The 13,476-nt window shown below is 37.0% G+C and overlaps 2 protein-coding genes across 2 annotated transcripts; both read right to left on the bottom strand.

Annotated features, from left to right (window-relative positions):
- Positions 1-1,009: 1,009 nt before the first annotated feature.
- LOC122297352 (disease resistance protein TAO1-like) lies at positions 1,010-4,487 on the bottom strand. The gene is made up of 4 exons (XM_043107393.1): positions 4,177-4,487; positions 2,398-4,062; positions 1,379-2,320; positions 1,010-1,282 (listed from the first exon to the last, which is right to left on the bottom strand). Exons 2-4 carry the CDS (start codon positions 2,596-2,598, stop codon positions 1,061-1,063), a joined length of 1,365 nt encoding a protein of 454 aa, XP_042963327.1. The 5' UTR covers positions 2,599-4,062; positions 4,177-4,487; the 3' UTR covers positions 1,010-1,060.
- Positions 3,193-4,472, bottom strand: LOC122296818 (disease resistance protein Roq1-like). Its single transcript, XM_043106615.1, has 2 exons — positions 4,177-4,472; positions 3,193-3,739 (listed from the first exon to the last, which is right to left on the bottom strand). The coding sequence occupies exons 1-2, from the start codon at positions 4,470-4,472 to the stop codon at positions 3,193-3,195; spliced, it is 843 nt and encodes a 280-aa protein (XP_042962549.1).
- Positions 4,488-13,476: the final 8,989 nt, after the last annotated feature.

Below are 13,476 nucleotides of genomic sequence, written 5' to 3'. Positions count from 1 at the left end.
GGAAAAATTTCCAGATCCAGTCCGAGTGCTCTGTTGCGGACGGGATGAGGAATTTCTTTGGTTTGGCCGATTGTGGCCACCATGGATGGTGGCGGCGAAGGCAGCAGAGGAAGGAGGAGCCGATTGTTCAAGGGACTTTTGGAAGAGTTCAAAACTCTCAGCTTTGGAGACAAGATCGGCAAAACAGGGCAGGGGTGTTTGGGCCATTTGAGCGGTGGAAAAGCTAGTGAAATCGGACCCAAGACCCCGGAGAAACCAGTGGGATTTATCAGTGCCATCAACCGGCCGTCCGATGGCATGCAGCTGATCACAAAGAGATTTGAAGGTCCGGGCATACTCAGAAACCGTACGGGTGCCGCGTTTCATCAACTGTAAATCGTCTTTGAGACGAAGTTCTCTTGCTTTGGAGCGATGGCTGAAGGAATTTTCCAGTGCAAGCCAAGCGGCACGTGAGGTAGAAAGTCCCACAACCTCAGCCATAGCTTCTTCGGTGAGGGAGGAGAGCAGGAGGCTCAAGAGGCGTTGGTCAGTTTGCTTCCACGCCAGGTGTTTGAGGTTGGGTGTCTGAGAAGTTGGGGGATCAAACGGTGGAGGAGGGTCGAGAGTGCCATCCACATGGCCTAACAAATCTTGACTTTCAAGGAGAGGGAGTAATTGGCTCTTCCACAGGAGGTAATTTGAGGAAGAAAGCTTGATAGTAACCATGTGAATCATGGTGTTGAAGGGAAGAAGGGTGGGGTTGGATTCGGCAGCCATGGGAAAAATTAGAGGATGAGAATCCGAGAGGCTCGTGATACCATATGAAGGTTTGATCAAAAACCACCACACCTCAATCGTGGTGAGTATACTTCTATATATATTCAATATGTGCATAACGGTTAATTACAAAATAGGAAACTAGAATCAATTATCAATTTGTACAATATAATTCCTAGAATTAAGCTAGAAGATATGAAGCCTTGAATCAAGGCATAGTTTCCTTAACACATTACATTATAATTAGACAAAAATAGACTTTCTTCACTATCGATACGGCATACACAATTTGAGCTGATACTGGTTATCTTAACATCAGGAACAAAATACTCAAGACATATATTACAATTCCGCTTATATCCTCCAAATGGTGTGGCCCCTCAATATTTATTACCCATTCTTCATTTCCTTTCAATTGGACATCATCATCTCCTCTCTTAGCAATTTTATTTCCTAAAAATTCTTTCTGATACCATAAGCACTCTGGAATCTCATTTTCTGGTAACACAGTAGCATTATAATGTCCCTGTTAAACCAATATCATCATCATCATTTATTTTAAAGTCATGCATCCTATATAGAATTCAAAGAGAGAGAGAGAGAGGATGAGACACATACATACCTTCCACAGTAATGGATTTGGCACTTTATAATTCCAAATCTTCTCATGCATTTTGTTGCAGCCCTCCAAGCCAATAAAACCCAGCGATCTAATGTGGCTTCCATTGAATTCCAATATTCTTGATACTTCTGGAAATCTTTCTAACGACTGACATCCTTCAACAAATACATTTGCTATATTTGGTGGAAGTTCTGCAATTTCTTCAAGTTTCTTGCAATCTTTCAAGTAGAGCTCAATAAGTGCAACAAATCCTTTGATACTCGTGGGAAGGCTTACAAATGTACTTCGATCTAAATTAGTCAAAGTGGCCGAAGAATTAAACATGGTAAAGAAACTTGATATTGGAAAGAAATTTGATTCTGATTGGAAACAATTTTGACGATTCAACACTTGTAACACACTGCTTCCATTGCTTGAATTTGTTGGACGCGCCAATTCCTGGAGTTGTCCTTCATTCGATGAAATCTTTTCTTCCATTGGGAGATTTGTACAACCCCCAAGCCTTCTCAAATGTTGCAACCGAAGAATAATGTTAATTGGGAGATGCTTAAGGTTTTTGCAGCCACGTAGAAAAGATTCATCAAATCTAGTAAGATTGCCAATTGATAATGGTAGTTCTTCTACTGCACTCCAATATGGTAGAGCTAATGTAGTTAAAGATTTCATTTCACAATCAATTTCAGGAAAGCTACGAAGGCTTAAGCAACCACTAAGATTAAGGGTGCGTAAAGATCTCAACTTGAGGCTTGTTGGAAGAATTCTGAGTTTAGAGCATCCGAAAAAACTCAAGTGACAAAGATTCTTCAAGGATCCTACGGAATTATGCACCTCAACTAAATTTTCACAATTTATGGCCTTCAAGTTCTTCAAATTTGGGATGCTTGAAACATCAGGAAGTTTTGTTAAGCAATTACAATCATGAAATTCCATAATTGTCATATTCTGTTAAAACAAAATTGAAAGGAGTTTAGCACATAGATTAAAGAAACAAAGTTATTGAAGATTATAATTGTAGATACCTTAAACTCCCTGATGAAGCTTAACTCCCTGATGAAGGCACCACGGATTTTAAAGATAATGAGTTTATTTCCATGGAAATCGGGTGGCAAAGATTGTAGCGGATATTCAAACCAATCTAGTACTCTTAATTCGTTGCAGAGATAATTAGGTCCACTTGAAAAACTTGCATTACGATTGATAAGCACTCTAAGTCTTTTCATCTGTACAAATTTTGGAATTCAACCTTATCACGTCCTCGCCTTTGGGCATTTCTATTATCATGCTTGCAACTTTGTTTGTGCCCTGGTACGTAAGCGAATGCACATAATTCTTAGCAAAATTACTGAATTGTTAGGATATTAGAAACGATAAATGATACTTTTATTGCCTAATCTTAATTAAACAAAACGATCTATTATATATAACTACAAATTCTTTTTGATTTACAGGATATATATATATATATATATATGTTTACATATTTCATTTGTGTATATATATATTAATTCATTATAAGGCCAAAAGTTTCTACTGGATTTCACTTTTTTAAATGGAAATAAATGTAAAACTCAAAGTTTTTTATTACTCTTACCGTGCTTTCTTCCAACACTCCACGGATATCCTCATGAGATCAGAGTCTACTACGTTGACCAGGTTCGTTGGGTGATTCTAGTCGAACAATTTCTCGACCCATATCTTGTAGCAAGTCATGCATCCAAATATATCCATGTTCAATAGTAATAAGACACTTGTCTTTAAGCCTTTCGATACCATCATCCGGAAAAAAACCACAACTGTCAAATATTTTCTTGATATTAGCCAAAGGTTCTCCTTTGAAAAAAGGCAATATCAAGGAACATTTCCTTGTCATTATCATCCAAACCATCATAACTTATTTGAAGTACACTCTGAATATTTTTGGGGGGAATGCTTTTATACTTATCCAATGCACTTTTCCATTGATGTATACTTTGGTCTTTTAGATCTGATCCTAGCACTATTAAAGCCAATGGAAGACCCTGAGCATATTTTATTACTTTAGAGAGTTTTACATACTTATCAAGTGGTTTGTCTTTTTTGAAAGCATGCAAGCTAAAGAGCCGAAGAGCTTCATTTTCATCCAAGAGCTTCAAATCGTAGTTTGAATCAACTTCAAAGATTTTTAGTAACTTTTGATCTGTTGTTGTTATGATGATTCTACTTCCTAAACCAAACCAAGTGCGATCTCCAGCTAATTTTTTTAGTTGGTCCAACCCATCCACATCATCAAGAATTAGTAGAACCTTTTTAAAGCGAAGTCTATCCTGAATCACATTGACTCCTCTATCAGCATCATAAATATCCAATTTTTTCCTAAGATCTCTGAAAGAAGTATTTTTTGCAGCTTAATCAGACCTCCACTTTTTGAAATATCTCTAATATTGCTCAAGAAACAACTTCCATCAAATTGAGAAGATATTCTGTTATAAATATCTTTTGAAAAAGTTGTCTTCCCAATTCCACCTATTCCGAAAATCCCTACCATGCGTACAATATCATTCCTTTCAAGATTTAAATGCTGATAAATGTCTCGTATACGAGACTCTATTACAATTGGATACGTGGCAATGCATAGAGGCGTCTGGTTTAGTATTCTTGAGTTGACCCACTGAATGATGTTTTGGATAAATTCTGACTCATCATCCCTATCAAAAAAATAAAAATAAAAAAAGAGAAGAAATTTTTAAAGAGTCCAACTTTTTTCACAGGTAAACGACATATATCAATATGATTTGTGTGAAATTATAGGCAGAGCTTACCCATGGATTTTGGATTTTGCATTTGAATTTTGCAAATTTTTAGAAAGTACAGTGATCGAAATGCTTGACTCTTCAATAGCTTTAAAATGTTCTGATGAAATTTGCTCTCCTCTCTCAAGGTCGCCATCATCCATGTAAGTCATGATTCCACTTTGACGTAAAACTTGGTTTAGATGAGAAATAAACTTGAGGCGAACATCTTTACCTCTAAAGCTCAAGATTACATGATGATTCCTTGGATGGATAGAAGGAGATGAAGATAAAGAAGAGGAAGAAGCTCCTAATTGAAAGGCCATTGCAAGAGATGATGATGAAGAAGAGGAAGAAGGTCCACTTATAGATCAATACCCATCGCAAATAAATAATAATAGAGAAGGGGGTAGAAACTTCTCGGCAACTTCTTGGCAATGTGTTCCCCAGTGATATAATTTTTGGAGTACTTGCCATGTGCTTTGATGTGAAAGTAGAGAATAATGAGTCATGTGTACTCGGTCTAAAAGCACTAAAAATTCGGTCTAAAAAGAAAGAAAGGCTGTTACTCAAGAAAATTAATAAAGACGAACCCAAAGTCTAGAAATTGATAATAAGGGTTGTTCAGAAACAACGTATGGTGGGGGGGGGGGGGGGGGCTCCGAGTCTCCACATGAGCTTCCCTGTCCCTCCTTTATTACATAAACGGCACTTGAAGAAATCAATAAATTAAGAAGAATCCAAGGTCTAAATTATGTTCACACTGGAATTTCTATGCTCTTTAAAGTGATTGGTAATTCGGTCTAAAGTTCACACTGTAGGAAATTGAAAATAAATCTAACGGTTTTTTGTACAATATAGTTATTTTTCTTTAAGTTGGGTAATAAAAGAGTATTCATTGGTAATTTAAACATTTTATGATTATGATAGGTCTCACCATCAAGTTTGCAATAGGTAAAAACTCTAAATTAAAAATCACTGGATCATATCTTCAAACGACATTATTAGTGTGGAGAGACCCAAACGTGTTGAAGAATGATAAAGTTGGGAAGACCTTGACTCATGACTCAATTATAGGATTTAGAGTGATGAGTACTCAATCTCCAATTTCTCAATTTCTCAATCTCCAATCAGCTTAATTTTTTATTTTTAATGTCCAATAATTGAATTAATTGGGAGTTAGTAAGTTATATTGAATTAATTTTTAGTTACAGAGTGCTTATTAAAACAGAGGATCATCCTCTGTTGTAGGCATACATCGGCTTTAGTGTTAAAACTATTAGGAAAATGATATTCTCACACACAAAAGCCAACAAAAGTATTGGTTCTTTTTTTTTTCTGCTCACCACTAAAATCAGCAATATTTCTCTTCCTACTCCCACATATCAGTAATCAAGTCCACGCAACAAATACATTAATACAAGTGCAGAGCAATATTTCTGGAGTGCAGCAAATACATTCTAAATATTTAATACAACACTATTGAAAAAAACACATCTGTCTATTACATTTTCACCTCAAAAAAACACAAGTCATCACTAATTTTCAACACATTTGGGTTTTACTCTGCAGTACATAAGATGCTTTCATAGATTTCTACATGCTGAATTGAGCTGGATGGCATCAAATTGAAACTCTCATGCAAATATACATTCACCACAAGCTGAATTGAGCTGGATGGCATCAATTAAACCGAAACTCTCGTGTAAATATAGATTCACCACAAGCTGAATTGAGCAGATACTAAAGTCTTGTGCTAAGAAGTAAGAACATTTGCATTCAAGTGATTGGAAATTAAATCATTATTGAAAAAGTTGGATAATGATGGACGTAGCGGTGTTGATGATCAGGAAGTTGATAACTTTCATGTCACGTCTGCATTGATAATGAAAAAGGAAGCCTGTAGATACATGCCAGATTATCTAGAAAATGAAAAGGTGAAGAAAATAAGAGCCCCATGTCAGTATAATAACAGTAACCGTACTGGTAAAAAGACTCTTGGTAGAGTCTATGTGGGTGTACCATCACCCAAACTAGCTATTATGACAATACTGTTAGTACATGATGGATGTGCGTAAATTATGTAACTGAGAGGCTACAAGAAGCTTTAGAAGTCTTAACCTTCTGACAATTCATCGAAATTATATCAGCTGTGAACTGACATGAAAAGTGATACTTGGGTCCTAATTGCTTACATTTAGCATGATGTGAAAATTCGTACAGCTTGTTTATAAACAATTCAAAATGGAGTTTGGTTAGTTTATGAAGGATAGAGTTTTCAAAATAAGAATCTGGAAATTAAAGATGGATTAGACCTGAGTTAACAGGAGCATCCTAGTGATGGGAGAAGAACATGGAAAAGGCTAAAAATAGAAAGTACATGAAAAATATTGTGTCCTACGTGAAAAGAAGTTTTGAGTTGATATGAGTTAATAATTTGAGAGTTGGGTATATGAATGTTAGATTTGATTTAAAATTAAACTGAACCGAATTGATTTCAACTTAATCCAAGTTCCAAAATTAAGTTAACAAATCAAAAAGAAAGAAATATCCTCAGCTACTGGGAAAAGCTAATCTTCTCGGAGAAGTGAGCAAAACAAATACATGAACCTGCCCAGGGCCGGGGTAGCCAAATTGCAATGATGGAATGGGACACATCCAGACCATATACTATACTGTTAGACATTGAAAAAACATCACTAATTGTTACAAAAGTAATGTGGTTGTAGATAGCCCTGACCCACAACGCCAAAACCACAAACTGGGTTTCATCTCATTTTTAGGAAGTCAAGTTTGGTAGGCTGTAAAGTAACATTATGATTCCTCTACTTTCTTTGTACGTTGTTGGATTCCTTTGTTCAGTCAGATGGTAAGGGTCCACAAAGAAATGAGAAGATCTTCAACGTGACTAGTTTTATAAAATAATGATATTTTTTTAATTCCTCTTATAAGAATTTCTCAAATTTAAATCTTATAAAGTTCATACGGGAAATTACTTAGTGGATATTGGGTCTGGACTTTTGTTTTACGCAGGACTTTAGATTGAATTCGTGTAAATGAGTGCAAGTTGGCTTATTGAACATACTTGTGATGCTGATGCAGGGGGTTCGAGACAGATGATGCTGAGCTGTCAGATTGCACCTTGATGGCGCTGAGATACCATGAGTTGGCAGATCAGCACAAAAGCAGGAATTGATTGTGATATGTTTCTCATTGGGGCCGTTTTGATTGCGTTTCAGTCTTTTGGCCATAACGTTGGTTACGGGTGTCGGAATCGTATGTAGGGCCCCAATTCGGAAAGCTCTTTTTAGCGCACACGCTGTCCACATTGAGCATGGCTCCATATGCCTTTTTTTCAACCTCAAATTCTGTTGTTTTTTCCTCCGAATCATTAGTTTTAATTATTTTTTTCTATTTATGGTAATATTTCGTTTATCAGTTAAGAAGTCATTTTAACCCTGATTTGGGCCGAATTTTTTGTAGATTACTTATTTTATTTCGAATTTTAATTTGGAGTGATTTTGGAGATTTTGCTATTTTTGACAAAATTCGGATAAACACGATTTTTGGCTATAACAGTCCGGCTTGTGGACTGATTTTCATTATTGCTTGATTTGATAATATTTAGTTAAACCCTAGAGACTTTTCTCTCTGGTTTTGGGCGATTTTTCTCCTGGGAATCATCTGCTAGAACTAGCCTGCAGGATAATCGCTATTCTGTTTGGCGTCAGATGCCCGTTTATAAGCCTTCGGATACCATAGTTTGAAGCGAAACCACTATTGTCAAATATTTTAATGACATCAGCCAAAGGTCCTCCTTTCAAGAAACATGTCCTCATTATCTTCCAATCTATCGTAACTTACTTGGCGAACACTCTGAATATTTATGTTGGGTACTTATTTAATTATATTTATAATTTAATACATTTTCTCATCATCTAATGCTTTGATCTTTTATATTTGAATCTAGCACTGTTAAAGCAAGTGGAAGACCTTGAGCATATATATTGCATTAAATGTTTAGAGAGTTCAACATAATCGTCAAGTTGTTCATCTTTCTCAAAAGCATGCAAGCTAAAGAGCTTAATTAAGAGTTTTATCGTTAGCCAAAATCTTCAACTCGTATTTTGAATCAATCATGTCATCTATTAATGAAATTAGTCATACCTTTATATTCTTTATCAGGTTTATTTTTGTCTTTGTAATATCTATTATTATTCATCATGTGCATATAGTTGAACATGTGAGGTTTAATAACTTGAGATATAAAGCGTAAAACTATTTCGCTCCGTACGGAAATATTTGAAGCTTTGGGTGTCCAATTTATATGAAATCCTGTACTGCGAGTAATTAAATTTGGTTTAAAAAACACACGGTACGGTATGTAGATGAGTGGATCCGAGTCTCCACATTTATACCTACTGTCGCTCCCTTTCCATAGACGAGGACGGAACTGTTGCATGCAGTACTGCTTTGTAAGTAAGTTTATAGATAAATTTAAAAAAAAATAAAAATAAAAATCTATTTGTAAGTTTATTTTTTACACTTCAGTACTCAACACATCACCAATAAAGATGTTGGAGTAGGTGCTTACTTGATGTGATAAAATATACAATACTCCCACGTTAAGAAATCTCAAGAATCCTAAAAGTTTGAACGTTTGTTTTACACTTCGGTGGTCAACACACCACCAATCTAGTAGGAGGGCACGTGCCCGTTCTCCTCATATAGATTAATTGAAATTTGAAGAAAAAAAAGTGACTTTTGCAAAACAATGTTGGAGGCAAAAAAGTGCTAGCCCCGGGGCAAGTAAAGAGTGCTCACACCCCAAACTAAGCAAAACTACTCAAAAGAGCAACGAAAATGTGCTTGCACCCCAAGGTGAGCAAAGAGTTCTTGAATCCACATGCGAGCAAAGATTGTTGTCACCCTAGGGCAAGCAACAACAGTTCTCACCCGACGCAAGCAAAAGTGTTTGCCCCTTGGGTGAGTACCATGAAGAGCGTCAGGTGCTCACCTCATGAAAACCATTCCCTCGATGAACATCAAGAAGGAACATGAAGTTTGCTACCTCATAGAGCAAAGTAGAAAAAGAAACTACTTGCCCACGTGAGAACAAAACATTTTCGCCCATAGGAGAGCTAAAGTACTTGTCATTCAGGTGGGCATTGCTGGGAGCAAAATACTCTCCTCGAGTGAGCAAGTACTTGTCTCGAGTGAAAAAAAGTGTTTGTCCCATGGGCAAGAAAAAAAATGCTTCCCACACAGTCAAGCACAGGGTGGTAAAGTGCTCAAATCCCGAGGCGAGCACAGAGTACTATCATCCCAAGAGAGCAAAAGTGCTCGCATTGGAGGAAACCACCATAAAGACCAATAGTGCTCACCCCCAGGTAAGCATCCTAAGAGAAGAATGAAGGTTTGGCTCAGGGGCAAGCACATGGTGATAAAGTGTTACCCCCGAGTGAGCACCATGGAGGAGCAAGCAAAAGTGCTCATCCCCAAGGTTAGCACCATGAAAACCCAAGGTGCTTGCCTCTAAGGAAAATACCATGGAGAGCAAAAGTGCTCGCTCCCTATGTGGCGAGTTGATACAAAATTCTCACACCATAGGCGAGAAACATCAAGAGCAAAAGTGCTAGCACCATAGTAAGCACAATGGAAGGCAAAGTGCTCACCAAAAGTTCTCACACCTCGGAGAGCAAGCAAAAGTACTCACCAACTAAGGTAGCAAAGGATGGCAAAATGCTTGCTCGGGTGGAGGGGCAAGCAAAAGTGCCCAACCTAGGGGCAAGAAAAAGTGCTTGCCACCCAGGCGAGCTTAAAGTGGGAAAGTGCTCGCCATAGAAAAAATGGTCCTTCCCCGGTCGATCTGGATGCACGGTGGCATGGTGATTCATCGTTGGGTCAATTGTCCATCCCTTGGTTGATCTAGACCCACTTCAACATCATGATCCATCCCTTGGTTGATCTAGACCCACATCGATGACGTGGTCCATCGCTAGGTAGAATTGGACCCATGGAGATTCCATGGCTCTATTCGTAGGTCGATATCAACACACAGCGCTGCGTTGTCATGGGTCTACGCCCCATAGATCCATGACAATGTCGTGGGTCACTAGTTCTCATACCGACGACATGATCGTGGGTTTGTGTCTATTCCATGATTGATTGTGAGATAGAAATTTCTGGCTATCGATCAACTAGTTTATAATTATGGAGATTTTTGGTTGTCGATAGTTCTAGAGATTTATCGTTGTTGATCGGCCGGTTTGATTCGGATCAAGGGTGTTTTTGTCTAATCTAATATGTTGTAGGGGTATTGTAGTCTATTCGAATTTGTAGTAGGGGCATATCAGCCTAAACCGATAACTTAGAACGGGTGCTCTGGTAAGATCACTACATGTAATAGGTGTGTTTCAGTCCAATAGAGAAATCCATTGAAAAATTATCTGCAGCAAATGGCCGATCTAAGATGAAGATCAATTATGAGCTCAACAATGCTCATGTTTGCCAAGATCATGTCTGTATTAAAATTCCCTCTGTTTTAGCCCGAAATATGTCCCACAAGGTCATATTAGGAATTCTTTTTATTATTGCTTTATATCCATTTATTTCTGATAAAGATGAAATCACTACTGATCCTTTTGGACAACAGGTGGAATTTAAATTTGCTTCAAAATTTGAAATATATACTGTCGATATTGACAATAGTTTGGAATCTTTGCTTTCAACAAAACATCAACATTTGAATTTCCTTCAAGAGGAAATCAAATTCAAGAGATAACCATTCTTTGGGCTGCTCCCTAATATTTAGGGCAGAACACCGATCAAGTAGGAGTCAGAATGTCATACCTCCAACTCTGACTCCAATTTTGTAGGAGGTCGAATTTGACCTCTAACTCCCACTTCGCCTTATGTATCTACACTCTAACTCTGACTTATCATAGTGGCATTAGATTTACAAAATCAACCAACAAAGCTACAAAATCAACCAATAGGGGCGTAATCGGTCTGGTTTGTTCCGGTTTTAGACAAAATTTAGGACCGAACCGGTTACCCTCCTAAATCGGTACTCCAGTTTTACTGGTTTTCGATCTGGTTCGGTCCGATTTTTCGATTTTAATGTACTATATTATATATTACATAAATATATTATGTAATATATAATATAGTATATTGTAGTATATAATACTATAGTGATAATAAATTGTAGTATATTATAATATATATTATAATTATATAATAGAATATAATGATATATTATATATGTTATAATATATAGTGATATAGTATTAGTATAACTATTAATATGCACTATATAATATTAGTATAATTATTAATACAATAAACGAAATGATATAAGATTTTAAAATTTAAGATTATATTAATTAGTAATTTATCATATAATACAAAACTATTTTATATATAGGTATATATTATATATAAATATTATATACAATGAAAAATTAAAATATATATAATCTGGTTCTGTCCGGTTTTAAGAAAAGAAAAATAGAAACTGGACCGATTTTGACTGGTTTTAAGAAAAATAAAACCGGTACCGAACCGAACCAAACTTAGGACCAGACTGATCTCAGCAGTTTGGTCAAGTCCGATCCGGTTTACCGGTTTAAACGGTTTTTTTTACACCCCTCTCAACTAATAAAGTTACAAAATCAACCAAAAAATAAGGAATTAAGCATACAAAAAATCAGAAATTAGCATACAAAAAAATCTATTAAAATTAACGATGAATGGAAGAGACTAAGTAAATGGAAGAGGAACTTAAGAACCACGGTGATGGAATCGACGCTGATGACTCCATGGGCAGTGGCAAGGTGATGACTTGATATTTGGAACAATGCCCTTTCCATAAAGAATACTCTTGCGTGCACCTGCCTTGCATATATTAGCATTAAATGGATGCCTTACACCGTTTCATTAAATGAATACCTTACATATTAGCATTAGTGTGCAATTTGGTGTGCAAACTGGCTTGCAAAAAGAATTTTCCTAATTGAATATCAATATTTATGAATCGAAACAAATTGCAACTAAAAGGCAGTGCTTATTTAAAGTTGTTTTACTTTTATTATGAGGGTATGATTCCACTTCATAAGAAATAAAAAATCCCCATCCTTTTTCTTAATTATATTTTTTTCCGCCTTATTTAATTAATATAATGATCGAAATCCTTGACTCTTCAATAGTTTTGAAATGTTCTGACGAAATTTGATCTCATCTTTTAAGGTCGACAAAAACATTGTAAGTCTTGGTTCCACTTTGATGTAAAGCACAGTTGAGATGAGAAATAAACTTGTGGTTAACATCTTTCCCTCTAAAACTCAAGGAGAGATCATGATTCTATGGATGGATGGAAGGAGATCATGATGATGAAGAAGAGGAAGAAGCTCCTAATTGATTGAAAGGCCATGGAAGAAGCTATTATGATCTGAGTATGAGCGATTACTATTTAATTACCAAAAAGTCCAATTTTAAAGTACTTATAGCAAATAAATCATTTTGGATTAATTACACTTTACCCCCTCCAACTATCACTCCATTCAAAATGTGCCCCCGTAACTATTGATATTATCAAAGTGGAATCGCTTATTTTCAAAACGTCACAATCCCCCCTTCAATCTACAATGAGTGTTAAAATGAACGGAAGACTCACCCACGTGCTTCTCACATGCATCTCATTTAATGTAGAGACAAAACCACCCCTCACTTCATCAACTTTGTTGATATCCGAAAATCCCTTATCTCAGTCTTGACACCTCATGGACTCTGCACAACTTGTGCATGGCAGAACCAAGCTACGCCAGCCACCAGAAGACGGCGTAAAGAATGACACCACAGTCGCCAAATACCAAAGCACCGTCCCAAAGCCACCACGAAACTAGCCCAGTTCTGTCCAAGAACTCCTCCAGCCACCACGTTGCACTCTCCACTTCCAGCTTAGTCTCCACGGATAGCCAGCACCACCATCGCATCGTCCATTGCCCAACTCCACCCCATGATCTCCACAAGCAACACCATGGTCAAACTCAACTAAGAACCACCTGCAGAAAGGAGAGAAAACTCTGTTTTTCTCCCTAAAATCATAGCAGAATCTCCATGCGTACCAACCACCAACAACATGCACGGACATAGCACCCATCTCGCATGCTCAACCTCTCTGTTTAATCACCAACCAATGCTACCACCATCGGATCAGATGGCGAAGAATAGCCCCAACTCTTTCTAGCGCACGGACTACCCAGCCCATAGTAGCATAGCACGCCAACTGCTCTTCCACGCCCTCAACCTTCACGGTAAAAACCACAT

The sequence above is a fragment of the Carya illinoinensis genome, chromosome 15 (assembly GCF_018687715.1).
Source record: "Carya illinoinensis cultivar Pawnee chromosome 15, C.illinoinensisPawnee_v1, whole genome shotgun sequence".
In the NCBI taxonomy this organism is placed as follows: domain Eukaryota; kingdom Viridiplantae; phylum Streptophyta; class Magnoliopsida; order Fagales; family Juglandaceae; genus Carya; species Carya illinoinensis.
This window is presented reverse-complemented; position numbering and strand designations above follow the sequence as displayed.

Bases quoted from the DNA above. Each gene is read 5' to 3' on its own strand.
- LOC122296818 (XM_043106615.1), bottom strand. From the start codon at position 4,472: ATGGCCTTTCAATTAGGAGCTTCTTCCTCTTCTTTATCTTCATCTCCT. The intron at 3,740-4,176 runs GTAAGCTCTGCC...TACTTCTTTCAG, and splicing joins GCAAAATCCAAAATCCATGG to AGATCTTAGGAAAAAATTGG.
- LOC122297352 (XM_043107393.1), bottom strand. From the start codon at position 2,598: ATGAAAAGACTTAGAGTGCTTATCAATCGTAATGCAAGTTTTTCAAGT. The intron at 2,321-2,397 runs GTATCTACAATT...TTGTTTTAACAG, and splicing joins GCTTCATCAGGGAGTTTAAG to AATATGACAATTATGGAATT. The intron at 1,283-1,378 runs GTATGTATGTGT...TTGGTTTAACAG, and splicing joins CAAATCCATTACTGTGGAAG to GGACATTATAATGCTACTGT.